General features: G+C 42.4%; 1 protein-coding gene across 1 annotated transcript; it reads left to right on the top strand.

Annotated features, from left to right (window-relative positions):
* Positions 1-57: 57 nt before the first annotated feature.
* snrnp70 (small nuclear ribonucleoprotein 70 (U1)) lies at positions 58-16,158 on the top strand. The gene is made up of 10 exons (XM_041816768.1): positions 58-273; positions 861-1,047; positions 1,137-1,160; positions 3,752-3,806; positions 3,890-3,954; positions 4,033-4,095; positions 4,624-4,705; positions 11,354-11,455; positions 14,159-14,258; positions 14,334-16,158. The coding sequence occupies exons 2-10, from the start codon at positions 868-870 to the stop codon at positions 15,040-15,042; spliced, it is 1,380 nt and encodes a 459-aa protein (XP_041672702.1). The 5' UTR covers positions 58-273; positions 861-867; the 3' UTR covers positions 15,043-16,158.
* Positions 16,159-16,360: the final 202 nt, after the last annotated feature.

The following is a 16,360-nucleotide window of genomic DNA, read 5'->3' as shown; positions in this document are numbered from 1 at the left end:
GCCTAGCTACGTCAGTTACGACCTTTGTGTTCAGTTTGCGGCAGCCCGCCATTTTCTCCCGTGATCACGGCAACAGTAAGCTAGCTGCTCGTTAGGTCTTATTGTGAGCACGCGCCGGGCCTACTCCGTACCCCGTGTTCTACCTGTGGTTTCTTACCTGTGATTTTAACACATTTACTCGGACTGAAGAGGTCCCGCAGACCCGCAGGCACTACCCGGTCCTTCCCCCGGTCCATGGTGTGATTTTTGTCCGCCCATAGCGGAGGAGAGACGGTAAGAACCGGCGACAGGACCCGAGGAGCATCGGTGTAGCATGTTAGCTCGATGGCTAACGCTAAAGAATGGAGTAAAGGCTAAATGGGCTGTTTAAACGGCAGCTGGAGGAAAGGACGCGGCATTAACTTTTTGTGATTCATTTACTCGGACTGTCAGACCCATCCCGGTCCTTCCCCCTGTCCATGGTGTGATTTTTGTCCGCCCATAGCGGAGGAGAGACGGTAAGAACCGGCGACAGGACCCGAGGAGCATCGGTGTAGCATGTTAGCTCGATGGCTAACGCTAAAGAATGGAGTAAAGGCTAAATGGGCTGTTTAAACGGCAGCTGGAGGAAAGGACGCGGCATTAACTATTAGTAGACTGTTATTTATAGTGTGTAAATATAAGTTATGTATTTTAACAAGTCTGAGCAGTGAGTGAGACTACTTTGGGGAAATTACCGTTAGCATTCAAGCTTAAAGGCGTGTTAGCCCCTCCGGCCTGCTGTAGTTGGTAATCAAACGTGTCGGGGTTGTGTTTAATGGCATTATATGTGTTGTTGTCCTTCTGTTACTCATATAAAATGTGTTCTGTCCTCTCTGTAGGTGAAAGATGACTCAGTTTCTCCCCCCTAACCTTCTGGCCCTGTTCGCCCCCCGGGACCCCATCCCCTTCCTGCCCCAGCTGGAGAAACTTCCCCATGAGAAGCACCACAACCAGCCCTACAGCGGCATCGCTCCCTTCATCAGGCACTTCGAGGTGACTTTAACCCCCACAGGCTCCCGTAGCTTTGTTAATGTTAGCTTGGCTCACTGTCCCATCTTTTTTGGTTTGTTCTCTAAATAATTAACATTAAATAATTAACATTAAATAATTAACAGGACAGAGACAGACTGGAGAGGAAGGTGAGGCTGGGATGAAGCTTCAGCTTCTATATATCATTAAATAATTAACATTAAATAATTAACATTAAATAATTAACATTAAATAAATAACAGGACAGAGACAGACTGGAGAGGAAGGTGAGGCTGGGATGAAGCTTCAGCTTCTATATATCATTCAATAATTAACATTAAATAATTAACATTAAATAATTAACAGGACAGAGACAGACTGGAGAGGAAGGTGAGGCTGGGATGAAGCTTCAGCTTCTATATATCATTCAATAATTAACATTAAATAATTAACATTAAATAATTAACAGGACAGAGTCAGACTGGAGAGGAAGGTGAGGCTGGGATGAAGCTTCAGCTTCTATATATCATTAAATAATTAACATTAAATAATTAACATTAAATAATTAACAGGACAGAGTCAGACTGGAGAGGAAGGTGAGGCTGGGATGAAGCTTCAGCTTCTATATATCATTAAATAATTAACATTAAATAATTAACATTAAATAAATAACAGGACAGTCAGACTGGAGAGGAAGGTGAGGCTGGGATGAAGCTTCATTACAGTCCACCCTTTTTTTGCCACTAAGTACGACTTGTTTCCTATTTTTTGCCAGTTCTTTTCACCATTATTTCCTTTTTTCACCACTTTTCACCCATTTTTTTGCCTATTCCCTACTTTTTTGCCCATTTTTGCCACTTCCTTTTGCTGTTTTTTTCCATTTTGGCCCCTTTTCAACACTTTTCGCCCATTTTTTGCCAATTTCCAAATTTTTTTTGCCCGTTTTTACCACTTCTTTTCACTGTGTATTGCCCATTTTTGCCAGTTCTTATCACAGTTTTTTGCATTTTTTCCTTTTTCACCACTTTTCGCCCATTTTTCCCATTCAATACCACTTGTTTCCTATTTCTTGATGATTTTTGCCAGTTCTTTTCACCATTTTTTCCTTTTTTCACCAATTTTCACCCATTTTTTACCACTTTTATTGTTTTTTTTTCCATTTTGGCCCCTTTTCACCAATTTTGCCCATTTTTTGCCATTAAATACCACTCCTTTCCTATTTTTCTTTACCTGTTTTTCCACTCTTTACTGCTTTTTCCCATTTTAGTCAATTTCCCCTCATTTTTTGCCTTGTTTTTGCCACTTATGGACCATTTTTGCTGCCTGTAACTCATTTTTTGTCACTTCTCACCTATTTTCTGACCCTTCTTCCACCTTATCTCCCCATTTTCACTCCTTTTCACCCAGTTTTGTTGCTTTTTGACTGTTTTTGCCTCCTTTAACTTATTTTTTATCACTACTTCTTGCGGTTTTTGCCACTTTTTCTTAGATTGGCGCTCTTGCAAAGGTATTTTTCAACAGTTTGGCTCTTTAGTTGAGTAACACTGATTTAGATTAACTCACTATATGTTTTACTGAATTTTCTAAATCACGAGTTGTAATTTTCTTTAACCCAAAATGTCTGTCAAAATCCCAACTAACTGCATTGCTGCTGCAGAGACGTCTTGCTCTCCACATAATGCAACAGCCAAATCTCAATAATTCAAGAAAAGTTTGCAAAAGTGTATAGTTTCCCTGTTTTGTATTTTTCTTATTAAAAAAAAAAAACAAGAATGGCGTACAAATGATCATTTTGATCAGTCATGTCAAATTTGCAAATCAGGTCAAAAAGATGGCTTTTAGATAGTCTGTTAAATAGTTCAGCCTTAGTTAATCTATCTTATGATGAGTCGGCTGCAACCAAGAATAAATTATTACCTCTGCTTGTAAATAAAATACGGATATTGAGTAATTTTAAAAATAATACCATATTTAATTAAAATATTGCAAAAAAAAGCCATTAGATGATGTTCCCAAATCATTCAGCCCTACCACAGATTCCACATTGGTCACATATTAAAGAGATACATAGATATATAAGGGGTGCAATATGTTGGCATGACATAAGTATCAGCAGATATGAAGATTTCTGCTGGTATTTACAACAGATATTCTGTCTAGAGTCTGTCTGCCTGTATCAGCTGTGTGAACTGGCCTAAGAAAACAGAACTTAGTTGAGCTTTAAGCCAGTAGGCCTACGTTGGCCTAAGAGTTTTCCTGTTTTCATCACCATTATCTACACTTCAAAGTCTGTTTGAAGGACTGAAGTTTGTTCTTTGTAAAGCTCTGAAATGTCTGTTTGAAGGACTGAAGTTTGTTCTTTGTAAAGCTCTGAAATGTCTGTTTGAAGGACTGAAGTTTGTTCTTTGTAAAGCTCTGAAATGTCTGTTTGAAGGACTGAAGTTTGTTCTTTGTAAAGCTCCGAAATTTCTGTTTGAAGGACTGAAGTTTTAGGTCTGAATTGCATGTAAATACTGGTATCAATATGGGGATAGGCTAGAATAAATTTGTGAATATTAGCAGAAATTCAGTACCATGCATCTCTAATTTGTGTGACTTAGGGAAAGAACTAACGACTATTTTGATGGTTGATCATATTAAACAGTTTTTCAGTTATCAGTTGTAATGCAGGTTAGATAATTTAGTTTGGGTAGTCTGGTAATTTTACTAAACTTGTTTTTAAATGTTGGAACCATTTCTTAAATCTGTTTTTCTTCTGCAGAGGAGGGAGAAAATCGAGAGGAGGCAAGCTGTGATGGAGACAGAGCTGAAGCTTTGTGAGTGTTCTTAGTGGCCTTTACTATGAGCTGTTTGTTGTCTTTGCTTAAACTCATCCTGTTTTCTGTTTGCTTTCCATCAGGGGACCCCCACAATGACCCCAACGCACAGGGCGATGCCTTTAAGACCCTGTTTGTGGCTCGAGTGGTGAGTATGTTGAAGTCATAAATGCTAATGGTTATGAATGTTTATTGTTGATGTCTAATAGTCCTCTCTTTGCTGCAGAACTACGATACCACAGAGTCCAAGCTGCGTCGTGAATTTGAAGTCTATGGCCCCATCAAACGGGTACGTGAAGATGCTCTTCTCTGTAATCGACACGTTTGCTCCTCCCTGGCACCTCCTGCTTGTCCACCAATCACAGCATATCCGTGCAATTCAGACTTTTTTTTTCTATTTCTCTGGCAGCATTCAGATATTGATGAAAATCTGTAGGTTATTTGACAACATTAGTACGTTAGAAAGGATTGATTAGGGGTGTGAATGGTTCCTTTGTGAGACAGTTTAGTCTGACTTTATTTTAAATCTCCATTCACAGGCTACAGTCTAATTCCCTAATTGTTTGAATTTAGGAATGATAATTCTGATTAGAGTCAGAATAGCTTGATTTGATCCCAATGATAGAATCTCATGAACTTTATTAACATTTAAAAACTGGAGAGGAGAAAAACGTCCTTAAAATTCAGCCAAACCTTTTAGATCCAGTGCACTTAGATCTTTAGCACTGAGATTAATTGTTGATTCAGATTGCTTTATCTCCACATCACTGTTTATAAATGAAACATTTGAAGGAGTAGGAAATATCTTTGGTTTCAGATTTACATCGTGTACAACAAGAGGACGGGGAAACCTCGTGGCTATGCTTTCATCGAGTACGAGCATGAACGGGACATGCACTGTGAGTACCTCTGGATTCATTCTTCATTGTGTTGTATGTGATGTGAAGGTTACAAAGACATAAAGCTCCCTCCTTGTACATAAATATGAATATAATGACACTTAAAGGGGGAGGGGCTTATTCTTTAACACCTGTGAAGGTGAAACGTTAGGGTCTGCATGTTGAATCCAGTCTGGTGGTTGTGTGATGTGCGTGTCTGTGTCGTCAGTGACTAATAGTCTGGTTGAGGAGGGCGACTGCTTCGTTCAGTAGGGCATGATGGGAAAGTCTCTGATGCTGAACATGTTTGCCTGTCAAAGGGCACATTGTGTTTTAACTGTTAGGCGTGTAGCTCTGTGAGGGAGCAGCTCTCCTGGTGGACTCCGATGGTAAGCACATGGTCACCACGCAGCGGCCAATCACGTGTCCAGGACTGTTTGATTAGTTTGTGTGTCAGATTTTATGGGTGGTCTTCAACCCTGGTCACGCTGAGATTCGTGTAACGTCACCACAGTAGCTGATAGATTTAACTGGGTGGTGATGCCTCAGAGTAATGCAGACATGTCTCTTTAAACTCTGAATGGCGCCGTGTATCACACGGACGCCATTCAGGACCATGAGTGCGATCAGCTGTTCAGACCAGAGTTGGTGAATCACAGCATCATGTAGCGTCAGAGGGGGAGGACTGAGGGGGGACGGGGGCATAAACTCTCTATTAACTGTGTGTTGTTCTCATTGCCACTGCAGCCGCCAATCTGTGATGGCTATTGGCCAGAGCTGGCTGGCAGATGATGATGGTTATGATACATCTACACCCTACTACCACAGCTCAGTATATGGTTGGTATAATGGGTTTGTATGATGGGTAAGATTTCTTTCCACCCTCCATCTCCTACATAGGGCACAGGAGCTGCGTTCAATGGATCAGGCATCTTTAAAGGAAGCTCTAAAGAGATTTCGCTGCTTTTATTAAACTCTGAAGAGAGGCTTTGACCATTGAACACACCCCTGAGAGTCTGAAATATCACCCAGTGATTCTGCCCTTTATGTTAGAGCCACCTCAGTGCACTGAGGGCGGGAAATATTACATCCATGCTGGGTAATCAGATACAAGCGGTAATCCTGCATGCTTGGCGTGAACTTCAATATGACGATTTGATGTCTGATTGCTTAGACTGCATGCAGAGGCAGTCTGGGATGTGCTCGGTTAGATTTGATTGGTTGTGTAGACGCCCACAGGTACAGCCAGGCGTTAAAGACCGCCCTGTCAGCTAAGGTGATCTGCTGTAGTTAATCAGAAAACAAAAAACGTGTCTCATTTATGCCCATCAAGCCTCAATGGTCGCTTGTCATCTTGAGTTTAGTTTTCATTCCTAGGGTTGGATAATATTAGATTTCTGCTTGCAGCTGTGTCGATATTTCCAAATTCATTTTAACCAATACCTATGCTGATATATAAATGTAGGTCACACCCACAATTTCAGTGCCTAAGACACATTTTAAAGTTTAAGGATGCTGGAGCTGGTGTAGGCCTGTTTGACATGCTTAAAACTCAACAAACTAATATTTACAGACAGCCAATATTTACAGATGACAGGCTGATTTTCACAGATGATGTGGGCCAATGTTTGCTGATATTTACAACTAAAATATCTGATCTAGGTTCAGTTATCTGCAGCGGTAAACAAATAATAGGAAGTATAAATCAATTCAGAGTAATATCCTGGCCCAGAATGTATTTAACCTTTTGCTGCAGGTTGCGTCAGAATAACTAAGATTGTGTGAGCTGGCTTTAACAGAAAAGGCAGATGAGGGTGGTGGTGTTGTTAATAAACGGGCTCTATTCATACATGATTTAATCCTACATAACTGCAGATAGAGACCTGTTAGTGTAGCAGCACAGAAACATGTATCACTACTGTAAAGTGTAGATATTTTCAGAAGTAATCCCTACAGTTAAAGACATTTTTATCCAGAGTCAGGCCACTTTAGATCCAGGACATGTCAGCTTTAGGATCAGGACATCACTGACCTTGCACACAGACAGTTTCTTTACCTGTAGCTGCTCAGAGTTGTGATTTTAACGCTCCTGGTAGGAAGAAACCGTCACTTCTGTAGTTTGATTTCCTCTTCAGTGGGTAAGTTCTGGTAGGTCTGGTGGGGGTTTGGTAAGGCCCTGCAGTGATTGGACGATGTCGTCCTCAGAATAGGAAACGGGGGGGTTGTGGTAAGGCCCCCGATCAGAGAGGTGTGCTGAAGCTGTGAGTGCTGATGCTGAGGGACTTCGGTAAGACCCTGAAGGTGGGGAAGGGACTTCAGTGTGACCGAGGTCAGACTACACAGCCTTTTTGTCCGTTACGATGGTCGATGCGTCAGATCAGGTGACCATGGAGCCACAAAGTCATGCCGGGACGTGACCGACTGTTTGACAGTAGCACACATAGACTGTAGAAAATTAGACAAACTCTGTGTGACGTCAGCCATATTCAGATTGCGTAACGGCCCGCCCACTAACTCAACGACGCATCAATCAGTCCGGAGTGAGGTTTTTCCTAAATATGATCTAAACCATTGTGGTACAAAAAAATTCACCCTCCATACAGTGAGAGCACATGAAGACACTAGCTAATGAGACACATTTGGTTTATTTGAACCAGGCTGTAAACCAGTTTATTTCTAGTGTAGAAAATGGCTTTTTAACAGGTGATCAGACGGGACTTCAGGTGTTCCTGCAGCCAGCCTCAAGTGGACGCTCGCAGCAGTGTTAATTTTGGCAGCTGTTTTTAATTTTAGTCTTAGTTTTAGTCTTTAAATTAAATGCATTTTAGTTTAAGTCACGTTTTAGTCATTTCTACCCTTTTAAGTTTTAGTTGACAAAAACTCAAAGCCATTTTAGTCTTGTTTTAGTCATCATGACAAAAACTGAACTCATCTATTGTTGTTAGTCTTAGTCTAGTTTTTATAATGGAAAAAAAGCTGTGGATGAATAGTTTGTCAGAGTTTTAGTTGACATAATGAACACTGACTTGTGGTATTGCATTTTTTGCACTTCTGCATTGGCTTCACTTCCAGGACCGGAGGTCACCACTTGGTGGCACATCATAACTGATGTGATGTTAAAGGGGAGGAGGCAGGAAGAGACCACACATGGAACAAAGACGTTTACTGCGCTGTTCTGTTTGTCTGTCCAAACATTAGGATTATCAATAAGCCAGCACAGTCAGCTGCTCACCAGCTTTCTGAAGCACGTCTGCTTCATTAGTGAGAGACTAACATCATACAGTAAATTTATATCCAGTACAGCAACAGCAGTGTTTCCTACCTGAGTATTTAGACTCTGTACTGTTCTTGGTCCCCACCCCTACTTCCTTGTCTCTTAAATCCGAGCAGCATCGGCTCCATAACTCTTTTGGTCGGATATTTATGTAGTCTGGGGACCATGCCCCTGTAGGTAAACGTCACTGATAGGAGACAACAAACGTCGAACATGCTAGACTTGCTCCTGAAGCCACGAGGCGTCCTCGTTCGTGACACGCTACACAGTATAAAACCAGAGATTTTCAGGACAGAGTTCCCTAAACCCTGCCTGTTGGATCAGGACATCGTGCTCATAATGTGTAGTCTGACCTCGGCATTTGATTTTGTTCAGTGGTAGTTGTAAGACTGGTTAGGGGGGTTGGTAAGACCCTCGGACTTCAGGAGGATCTGGTAAAATCCTCGGACTGTGTTGTGTGTCTGCTGGGTTTTGGTAAGGCCCTCATCGTGGACTGAAAGGTTTTACGTTCAGGGATCATCATCACATCAGACCGCCTGGATCTCAGAGTCATGCAGGATGGATCAGAGCTGTGGGGTTTACCTGGACAGGTGTGGGATGGAGAATGAATGGACACAAGCAGCTTTACTGTAGGGGGTCAGGAGTTCTGATGCTTCAGTTCTACATTACATCTACAAAACAACCCAACATGTTTAGCTCTTTAGATAACCTGTTGTAAAGTTAGATTGTTAAACAGGCTGCAGCATGAGCACCTCACACTCCCCTTTCTCTAGCCCTGCCTCAGACAGCGCACACACGGGGGCGTTTCACACTGGGTGTGTGAGGACTGTGTCACAGCTTGATTTTCACTTAGACATGAACGTTAACAAATCGACTCGTGCAGAGAATCTCAGCCAGAATAGTCATGATAATAATAGAGAGCCATGCCTAGCTTGTTTTAGCAGATATGTTCGTCTACATTGGTAGAATATGCTGCAAGATAAAGGCACATTTGTGGTTTTTCATTGCTTTGAGAAACTCCCCTTGTTTGTACAGAATTTGTCTACGGTGAAACAGGTCACTTTATAGGCAGATTTTTGAGGTAAAACTTTGCTGTGACTCCAGGGAGACACAGACAACATGGAGCATGCCACAGCTGTAACACAGCAAACACACACCCAGTCTGAAACTGACGTTATTCTACAATGATTTACTCATGTTTGAAACCTGCTCTATTATAAGAAAACTGGATGAATCTGCCCTTTACATGGTCCAATCAGAACCGCCTTTATTGGCCAAAGATTCATCAGTCAAAGCTCTCCATGAGCTCACATCAGATCTACATGTGTCAACACTGGAGGCCATTATAATACATGAGAGGCATTTTACAAGTCTAAGTATTTATGGCTCATTATTCTTTAAATTACTTTTAGATTTTGTACATTATTTATAACATAAAAGAGAAATCACTTTAAGACGATGCTTTTTATATTAGAGGTGTCTGCTTCTGCCATGAGACCTGCAGGATAATCCACACTTACATATAGTCTTTAACTTCCATATTACTCCTGCACTGTTCATTTTACTAAAGACATGCTGCTGTGTTTGCACAATTATGTATTTAAGGTGTAAACTTAAACACTGGCTAAACACTAGATGATTTTTGGATCCTAATAGGGCTGAGCGATTTGGGAAAATAATTGAATGACAATTTTCCCCCAATATTGCGATTTGATATGCAATTATTTCTGAAGTTCCTCATCTTATGTTACGTTTAAACGCAAGCAATAAATCCTTCTTTACTATAACCAACACAGTATTAAATTAAACGTGGGCTAAAAATGTTTGAAAAAATAACGTCTTGTGTGGATTTTGACTCATGTTGAAAGTCGGATGTGAATTTTTGGATTGAAGGGAGTAGTAATTTTTAGGGATGCACGATATTGGATTTTTGCAGATATCCAATATGTCTATATTTACAGATTCATCTTAGCTGATGCCGATATCGATATTTAAATATGCTATTTGTACACATAATTTCAGTCTTTTTTAAACACTTCAAGGTTTAAAGATGACCAAGGAAACAAACTTTAGTCCTTAAAAACACATTTAAGTTTAAAGAATGAGGATAAATACAGAAAAAGACCTCGCCTGACATAGGTGTGTTGGTTCAGACTAAAACTTCACTGATTTATAAATATATATGGACTGAATTTACAGTCTATCTATGCTGAACTACACAGGCAAAATATCAGGTGGAAGTATCTGCAGAAATTTTGATATCTGCCGGTACCAGACCGATATTATCGTGCATCCCTAGTAATTTTTATATCATTCTCATAGTCAATAAGAAAAATGTACAAAAATGAGGAAATTGTTTCTTTGCGGACTATTCTAAAAAAATGAGCCTTGTATGATTGCATGACATGCAATGTATAACATCTCTGCTGCAAAAGAAAGGTGTAAACTGATATTTTGGCACAAGTTTCAGGTTAGAGAAATATTGCACCTTCTGAGATTTGAAAATTACGGCAGGCTTTCTTACGATTAAATCTAATTTTCAAATAATTGCCCAGCCCTAGATCCTAATAGATTAAAAAATGTGGGAAACACAGACATAAAGACAGTTTGAACTGATTTTTATAGTTAAGTCCTCTGGAGGCACGCGGTAGATCAGAGGGGAAGTGAACTTAAAATGTAAAGAAACTGAAAAGGTAACTGTTCTGGTGTTTTCTCAGTAATCCTCCGGGGTCACAGCAGGGTTTATGTTGGCTGACATGTTTGTGAGCTTTAAAATACTCAGCAGCTCGTCCTCGCTCTCATTGGCTGCTGGGGTCTTCTGTTTGAGGCAGACCGAGCTGAAACCATAATCAAATGTGGTTTTTACAATTCCAAATCAGGGAGGCTCCAACTGGATAGGTAGCAGTAAATGAATCATACTGACCCACACTCTTGAGGATTATTTGGACACCTATTCTGTTGTGATAAACCTTAAAGGGCCGGGCTGTCCTTGATTATTGGAGGACAAAATATGCTTGAAAATGTGCCCTAAATCATCTGGTGTATAGCCAGCCTAAACCTGAATGCTGCCATGTTGTAGTCTGTGTGAAAGAGTGAATTATAACTAAATGAAGGAGTGTGCTTGTTGAATAGAAAAACAGTATGGCTTATTCAGAAGAATGAAACTGCAGTAGGCTGTGAGAGGAGGTAAATGTGTTAGATAAACGTGTATGAATCACTCATCGGGTGGAAGGAAGTCTGCTCCCATTATCTTCGGCTTTTACCCAGAGAGCAGCCATCTCGGCCTCGCCTGCTCCTGGTCAGTATCATGAACCACTGTTTGTTTCCTTTGACACCACTGACTCGCTCCTTCTTCATCTAAACGCTCTGATTTCCTCTCCCCTCCTGTCCTCCAGCCGCCTACAAACACGCCGACGGGAAGAAGATCGACGGCAGGAGAGTGCTGGTGGATGTGGAGCGAGGGCGCACCGTGAAGGGATGGCACCCTCGAAGGCTAGGTCAGCTGTTTATCATCTCTGAGGTCCAATCATCAGCCATGGAATAGATGTTTTTCTTTATGAGCCCGCTCCAAAGTTTAGGGATACTAATGCTATGAATATTGTTCACAGCTTTCTTCCAGTTACTGCCCAGTCTGGTGAACCTGCAGAGCAGCAAACGTAGCAAACAAGTAAATAAGTGAATAATTTGACTGCTCATCTCCTGGTTGTTGCATGCAGTAAGGTTCAGCGTCATACTGACGACAGCATTAGTGGTGCAAAGATAAATCAGTGAGTGCGTCAGTCTGTAGAGCGCTGCAGTGGTAAAATGCCACATCTCTCTAAATCCTGATGTCAACTTTTTAAAGACATGGACCAGGCTGTAATTACCAGGCTAAATTTAATGAGAAAAACATCCAAAAATGAAGAAAATAAGATTTTTTTTCACTATCCTAAAAATGTGAAACTAAAATGGTTGCATAACATCTCTGCTGCAAAATAGTCCTCAACTGGTATTTTGACACAAACCTAAGGTTAAAGAAATATTACACCTTCTCCTATTTGAAAATTGCAGCAGGCCATATTGCAATTTAATCTAATTTAAATGAATTTCCCAGCTCTAGTTTACACTCAGACATATCTGAGGCAGACCTACCTGACAGTTTGGCTGATGATCAGATCTGCTCTGGAGAAAATGAAAGATTCCTCTTCTTCCACACTGTTGAGCTCTGTTACATTACTGTTAGGTTGGATGTCTAACTGGTAGCATCAGAGATTTCTGAGGCTAAAAGCTTCCTGCAGCTTTTAGCCTCTTAAACCTCTAGGCCAGGGGTCATCAAGTACATTTGCACAAGGGCCAGATTTATTCCTGACAGAGTCTGTGGGGGCCAGACTTCCAAATAAAGAAAAATTAAATCAATATTTTGTTCTGATTAACATTTAATCTTACTAGTATTCGTATTTTCTTTCAAAACGCAGGACATTTTTAGTCATTTCCAGTGAGATATATCCTGATATATAACGCCGTAGACCAGAAGGAGAGAGGCCTGCAGAATTGGCTTGGCTCCTGAAAATCCCAGAGAATGGGCCCTCAACAATTATGATTTAGCACCAATATGAACTCATGTTTAACACTTCTCACTACTTCACTGCTTCATTCTGCCATTTCTGCAACATTTTGTGCCACGTTTAACCCATTTTTGCTCTTTTATCACTCTTACAACACACTTTCCTGCGGTTTCACTACTTTGCCATTGGCTACTTTTGCACCATTTTCCACTTTTAACCCATTTTGATACTTTTTGACCATTTTCGCCTCTTTAACCCATCTTTTTGCCATTCTTTAACTTCTTTAAACCACTTTTCTTGCCTGTCTTATCCTTCCTTTTTGTCCATTTTTGTACCTTTTTGTCTATTTTTGCCACTTTTCATTACTTTTGTCACAATTTTTGCCACTTTTCACCCATGTTTGATGTAATTTTTGCCCCTTTTATCCTTCAACACAAATGGTTTGCCACATTTTAACGTCCTCTCACCACCTGTCCTGCAAGTTTTTGTCCCTTTGTGCCACTCCACAACCCATTTGGATCTTATTGCCCATTTGTGCCATTCTCTAACCCCTTTTCACCACTTTATCTGGCCATTTTTGCCAGTTTTAGCACATTTTTAAAATATTTACTAATAATGGCTGAAAAGTGAATTTCTGTAAAAACAGATCAAATGTGAAGTCGTTCTGAACTATTTAGATATTAATTGCTTTTGGGGTGGATTTAACAGCTGCAGACATTTAAAGCCAAAAGATACTCTTAAATCCACAACATCTTCTTTTCTTGCTTTTCTGAATCTAATGATCTTCTGGGGGCCAGACAGGAGACTTTGAGGGGCCCTGATTTGGCCCCCGGGCTGCCAGTTGATGATCAGTGCTCTAGGCCCTCTGCACCCCAAGGAAGGAGGACTTTACAAATGTCTGCCCGTCAGAGAAAACTGATTAAGTACAAGGATGACAGATTTAGCTGAGACAGCAGAGCTAAAGTTTAGCTAAGATCCTGACACTAGCATGCAGTGGAAACAGATCAGATATGAAAAACCTCTGAGTCGCTTTGCTGAAGTCTCTGGTTATCACTGTAGCTACAGTCTGTTTTTCCTGGGGCTTACAGCCGTAACCCGGCTAGAGCTTCTCACCTGGTCTCAGGACCCACCATCACCTCCTTAACAACAAATTAAAACCCAGATTCCCTCGTTTTTACAGTCACAGCTAAATGTTTTAAATGACAAAGGGGCAGTTTGGACTTGAGCTGGAACCAAAGATGTGAAGGAAGAGACGCAGACACACCTTCAAAATAAAAGCACAGCGTAGACTTTTTTTTCCCTACATGTTCGTTCCAGGCACACATCCACCCCCCACTGAGGATAGCTACATGACCTCCTTAAGGTTCCTGACCCACCAGTTGAGAACCATGGGTTTAAAGTGATTTATTTGAGCCCACATTCCTAGAAAGCATTGAACGCTGCTCTGACATCACTGAGAATAAGTAAATTCTGCTTCCATATTAGTAGTTCCTCCTTGTTAAAAGCGTCCCTTTCTGTCTGACGAGTCTGCTTTATGAATCCATGTTAGTGTTTATCTGTGTGTGAGTAGACGTCTGAGCTGTCCTCAGTTCTGCTGATCTGAGCAGGTGAACGCTGTCGTCTCCACGCTGACCTCCTCGTCTGCTTGTTGTTCAGGTGGAGGTTTGGGAGGCACCAGGAGAGGAGGCGCTGATGTCAACATCAAACACTCGGGCCGAGACGATGCGTCCCGTTACGACGACCGTCCTCTGGGAGGGTGAGTATTCAGAATGGCTGTCTTTTTACACTGAAGATGTACTGCCGTGTCTGACTCTGCCTCGACCTCCCGCAGTGATCGAGACCGAAGGGAGCGCAGCAGGGAGCGAGACCGGGACAAGGACAGGGAGCGCAGGAGGTCCAGGTCCAGGGAGCGCCGCAGGCGTAGTCGATCCAGGGAGAGAGAGAGAGATAGGGACAGAGCGACCGCAGGAGAGGACGGAGGGGGCAGCAGGCGCAGAGAGAGAGACAGGGACAGGGAGAGAGGGGCAGGAGGCGACAGCAGGAGCAGGGAGAGGAGCAGAGAGAGGAAGAGGAGGAGCAGGAGCAGAGACCGTAAGAGAGACAGAGAGAGAGGTAAGGGGGCCGACGGGGAGGAGATGGGGCAGGCTGACGGGGCCCCAGAGGGCGGGGACAGGATGCTGGACGAGCACGAGGGGGAGGCGGGGGAGGGAATGGAGGAGCGAAGGGACAGGGAGCGAGACAGGGACCGAGACCGCCGCCGCAGCCACCGGGACAGAGACAGAGACAGACGGCGAGATCGGGACAGAGACCGCGAGCACAAGCGGGACAGGGAGAAGGGCGAGCGCAGGGAGGATAGACACCGAGACGACATGGCGGCCCAAGACGACATGGGCCCCGAGGACGAGGGAGGGGCACCTCCTCACATGGAGGAGTACAGCCAGGACGGGATGATGATGGAGCAGCAGGAGGCGCCATCGGCTGACGGCTATGGCTCCGGGGAGAACGGATACAAGATGGAGGCAGCGGGAGATGAGTACTGAGACCACGCCCCCTTACAGATAACGGCGTGTCCTCACAGCACGTGACGCCAGCGAGCGTCAGAATCAGCCTCAAATGTGTTTCCTGTTAAAATTGTCCCAGCAGCACATGAGCGATGCAGCAGGATGGATCTAGGGATGAGCAAAGATACTAAAATCCAGGTCTCCATTTCTTCACTGGCTCCTGGTTGTAATGCAGCACCTCCACCAGGGGGTGGCTGCAGCACGCTGGAACTGCCAATACACCACTAAAGAAGAAGAGAGCAGGAACATCCAGGGTTAGAGAAATGATCGATTTTACTCAACATTTTTATGTAAATGAGCAGTTAAACGATTGTCATCAAGTGAAGTAGAGTATTAGTTAACATCAGTCAAAGCAGTGCTAAATCTAATAGCTGCTAAAGGCCATTTTTATTGTGTTAGGATCAATAGAATATAATTTTAAGGCTGAGATCTAGCTGAGATCCGCTTTAGCCTCTATCTCCCTGTTTCTGATGATCCAGGAGCATCCTGCAGGAGTATTTCCTTGGTTTCCTTCTCCTTTAGTTTCTCAGAGTGTTCTAGTTTGTTTTACAGTGAATCAATAATGTCTGTATCTGTAAGTGAAATGTGAAGTTGTGTTAACACAAAGGCAAAACTTGTAGCCTTCAAAATAAAAGCCCTAGATGCTGAAGGGGAATGAAATCTCTCCAGGATGCAGTGAGCGTCTCATGCTGCATGATGCTAACGATATCTGACGCTGGCGTGCTATGAGGACACGCTGTAAGTTCACTCGTACTGATCCTCCTCCCCCCTCACAGATAAGTTCATTCACCCTGTCGATGAAGATGTGCGAGGACATATTTTTAAATTATTTCACTGCTCACAGCTGATTTGATCGTGCTGAAAATAATCCGTGCCACTCTCTGATCAGTGATGTTTTAGTTTTCTCTGGTGATGAAATGTCAAATCTGGAGCTCGTTTCGTTGTCGAAGGGTCGACCCGTTTGATTTTCTGATCGGTGGAGCCGGTGGCTTCCACCCAGTTTCTGCTCTCTGTGTGAAATTGAAGGAAGTGTAGTAATGTGACCACAAGGCTGTTCTGTTTATTCATTCTGGAATAAATTCTTTTTTTTAAGTACGTCTGTTGTTGGTGTGGTGTTTTATCTGTGAAAAGCACATGTTCACTGGGATTTACCTCTGAATTTACCTGCTAGAAACCAGGAGGCTCATATTACTAATAATGGACCTGCAGCTAATTTTACACTCGTTCTAGCTGAGAGATGCTGGTGTTTAGACTTGTTTTTTAATTGTTAAGAAAGCTAACTCTCTTTGACAAGAAT

Source organism: Cheilinus undulatus, linkage group 21, assembly GCF_018320785.1.
Source record: "Cheilinus undulatus linkage group 21, ASM1832078v1, whole genome shotgun sequence".
NCBI classification, from domain to species: Eukaryota; Metazoa; Chordata; class Actinopteri; order Labriformes; family Labridae; genus Cheilinus; species Cheilinus undulatus.
The sequence above is the reverse complement of the archived record's forward strand: the minus strand, read 5'-3'. Positions and strand labels throughout refer to the sequence as shown.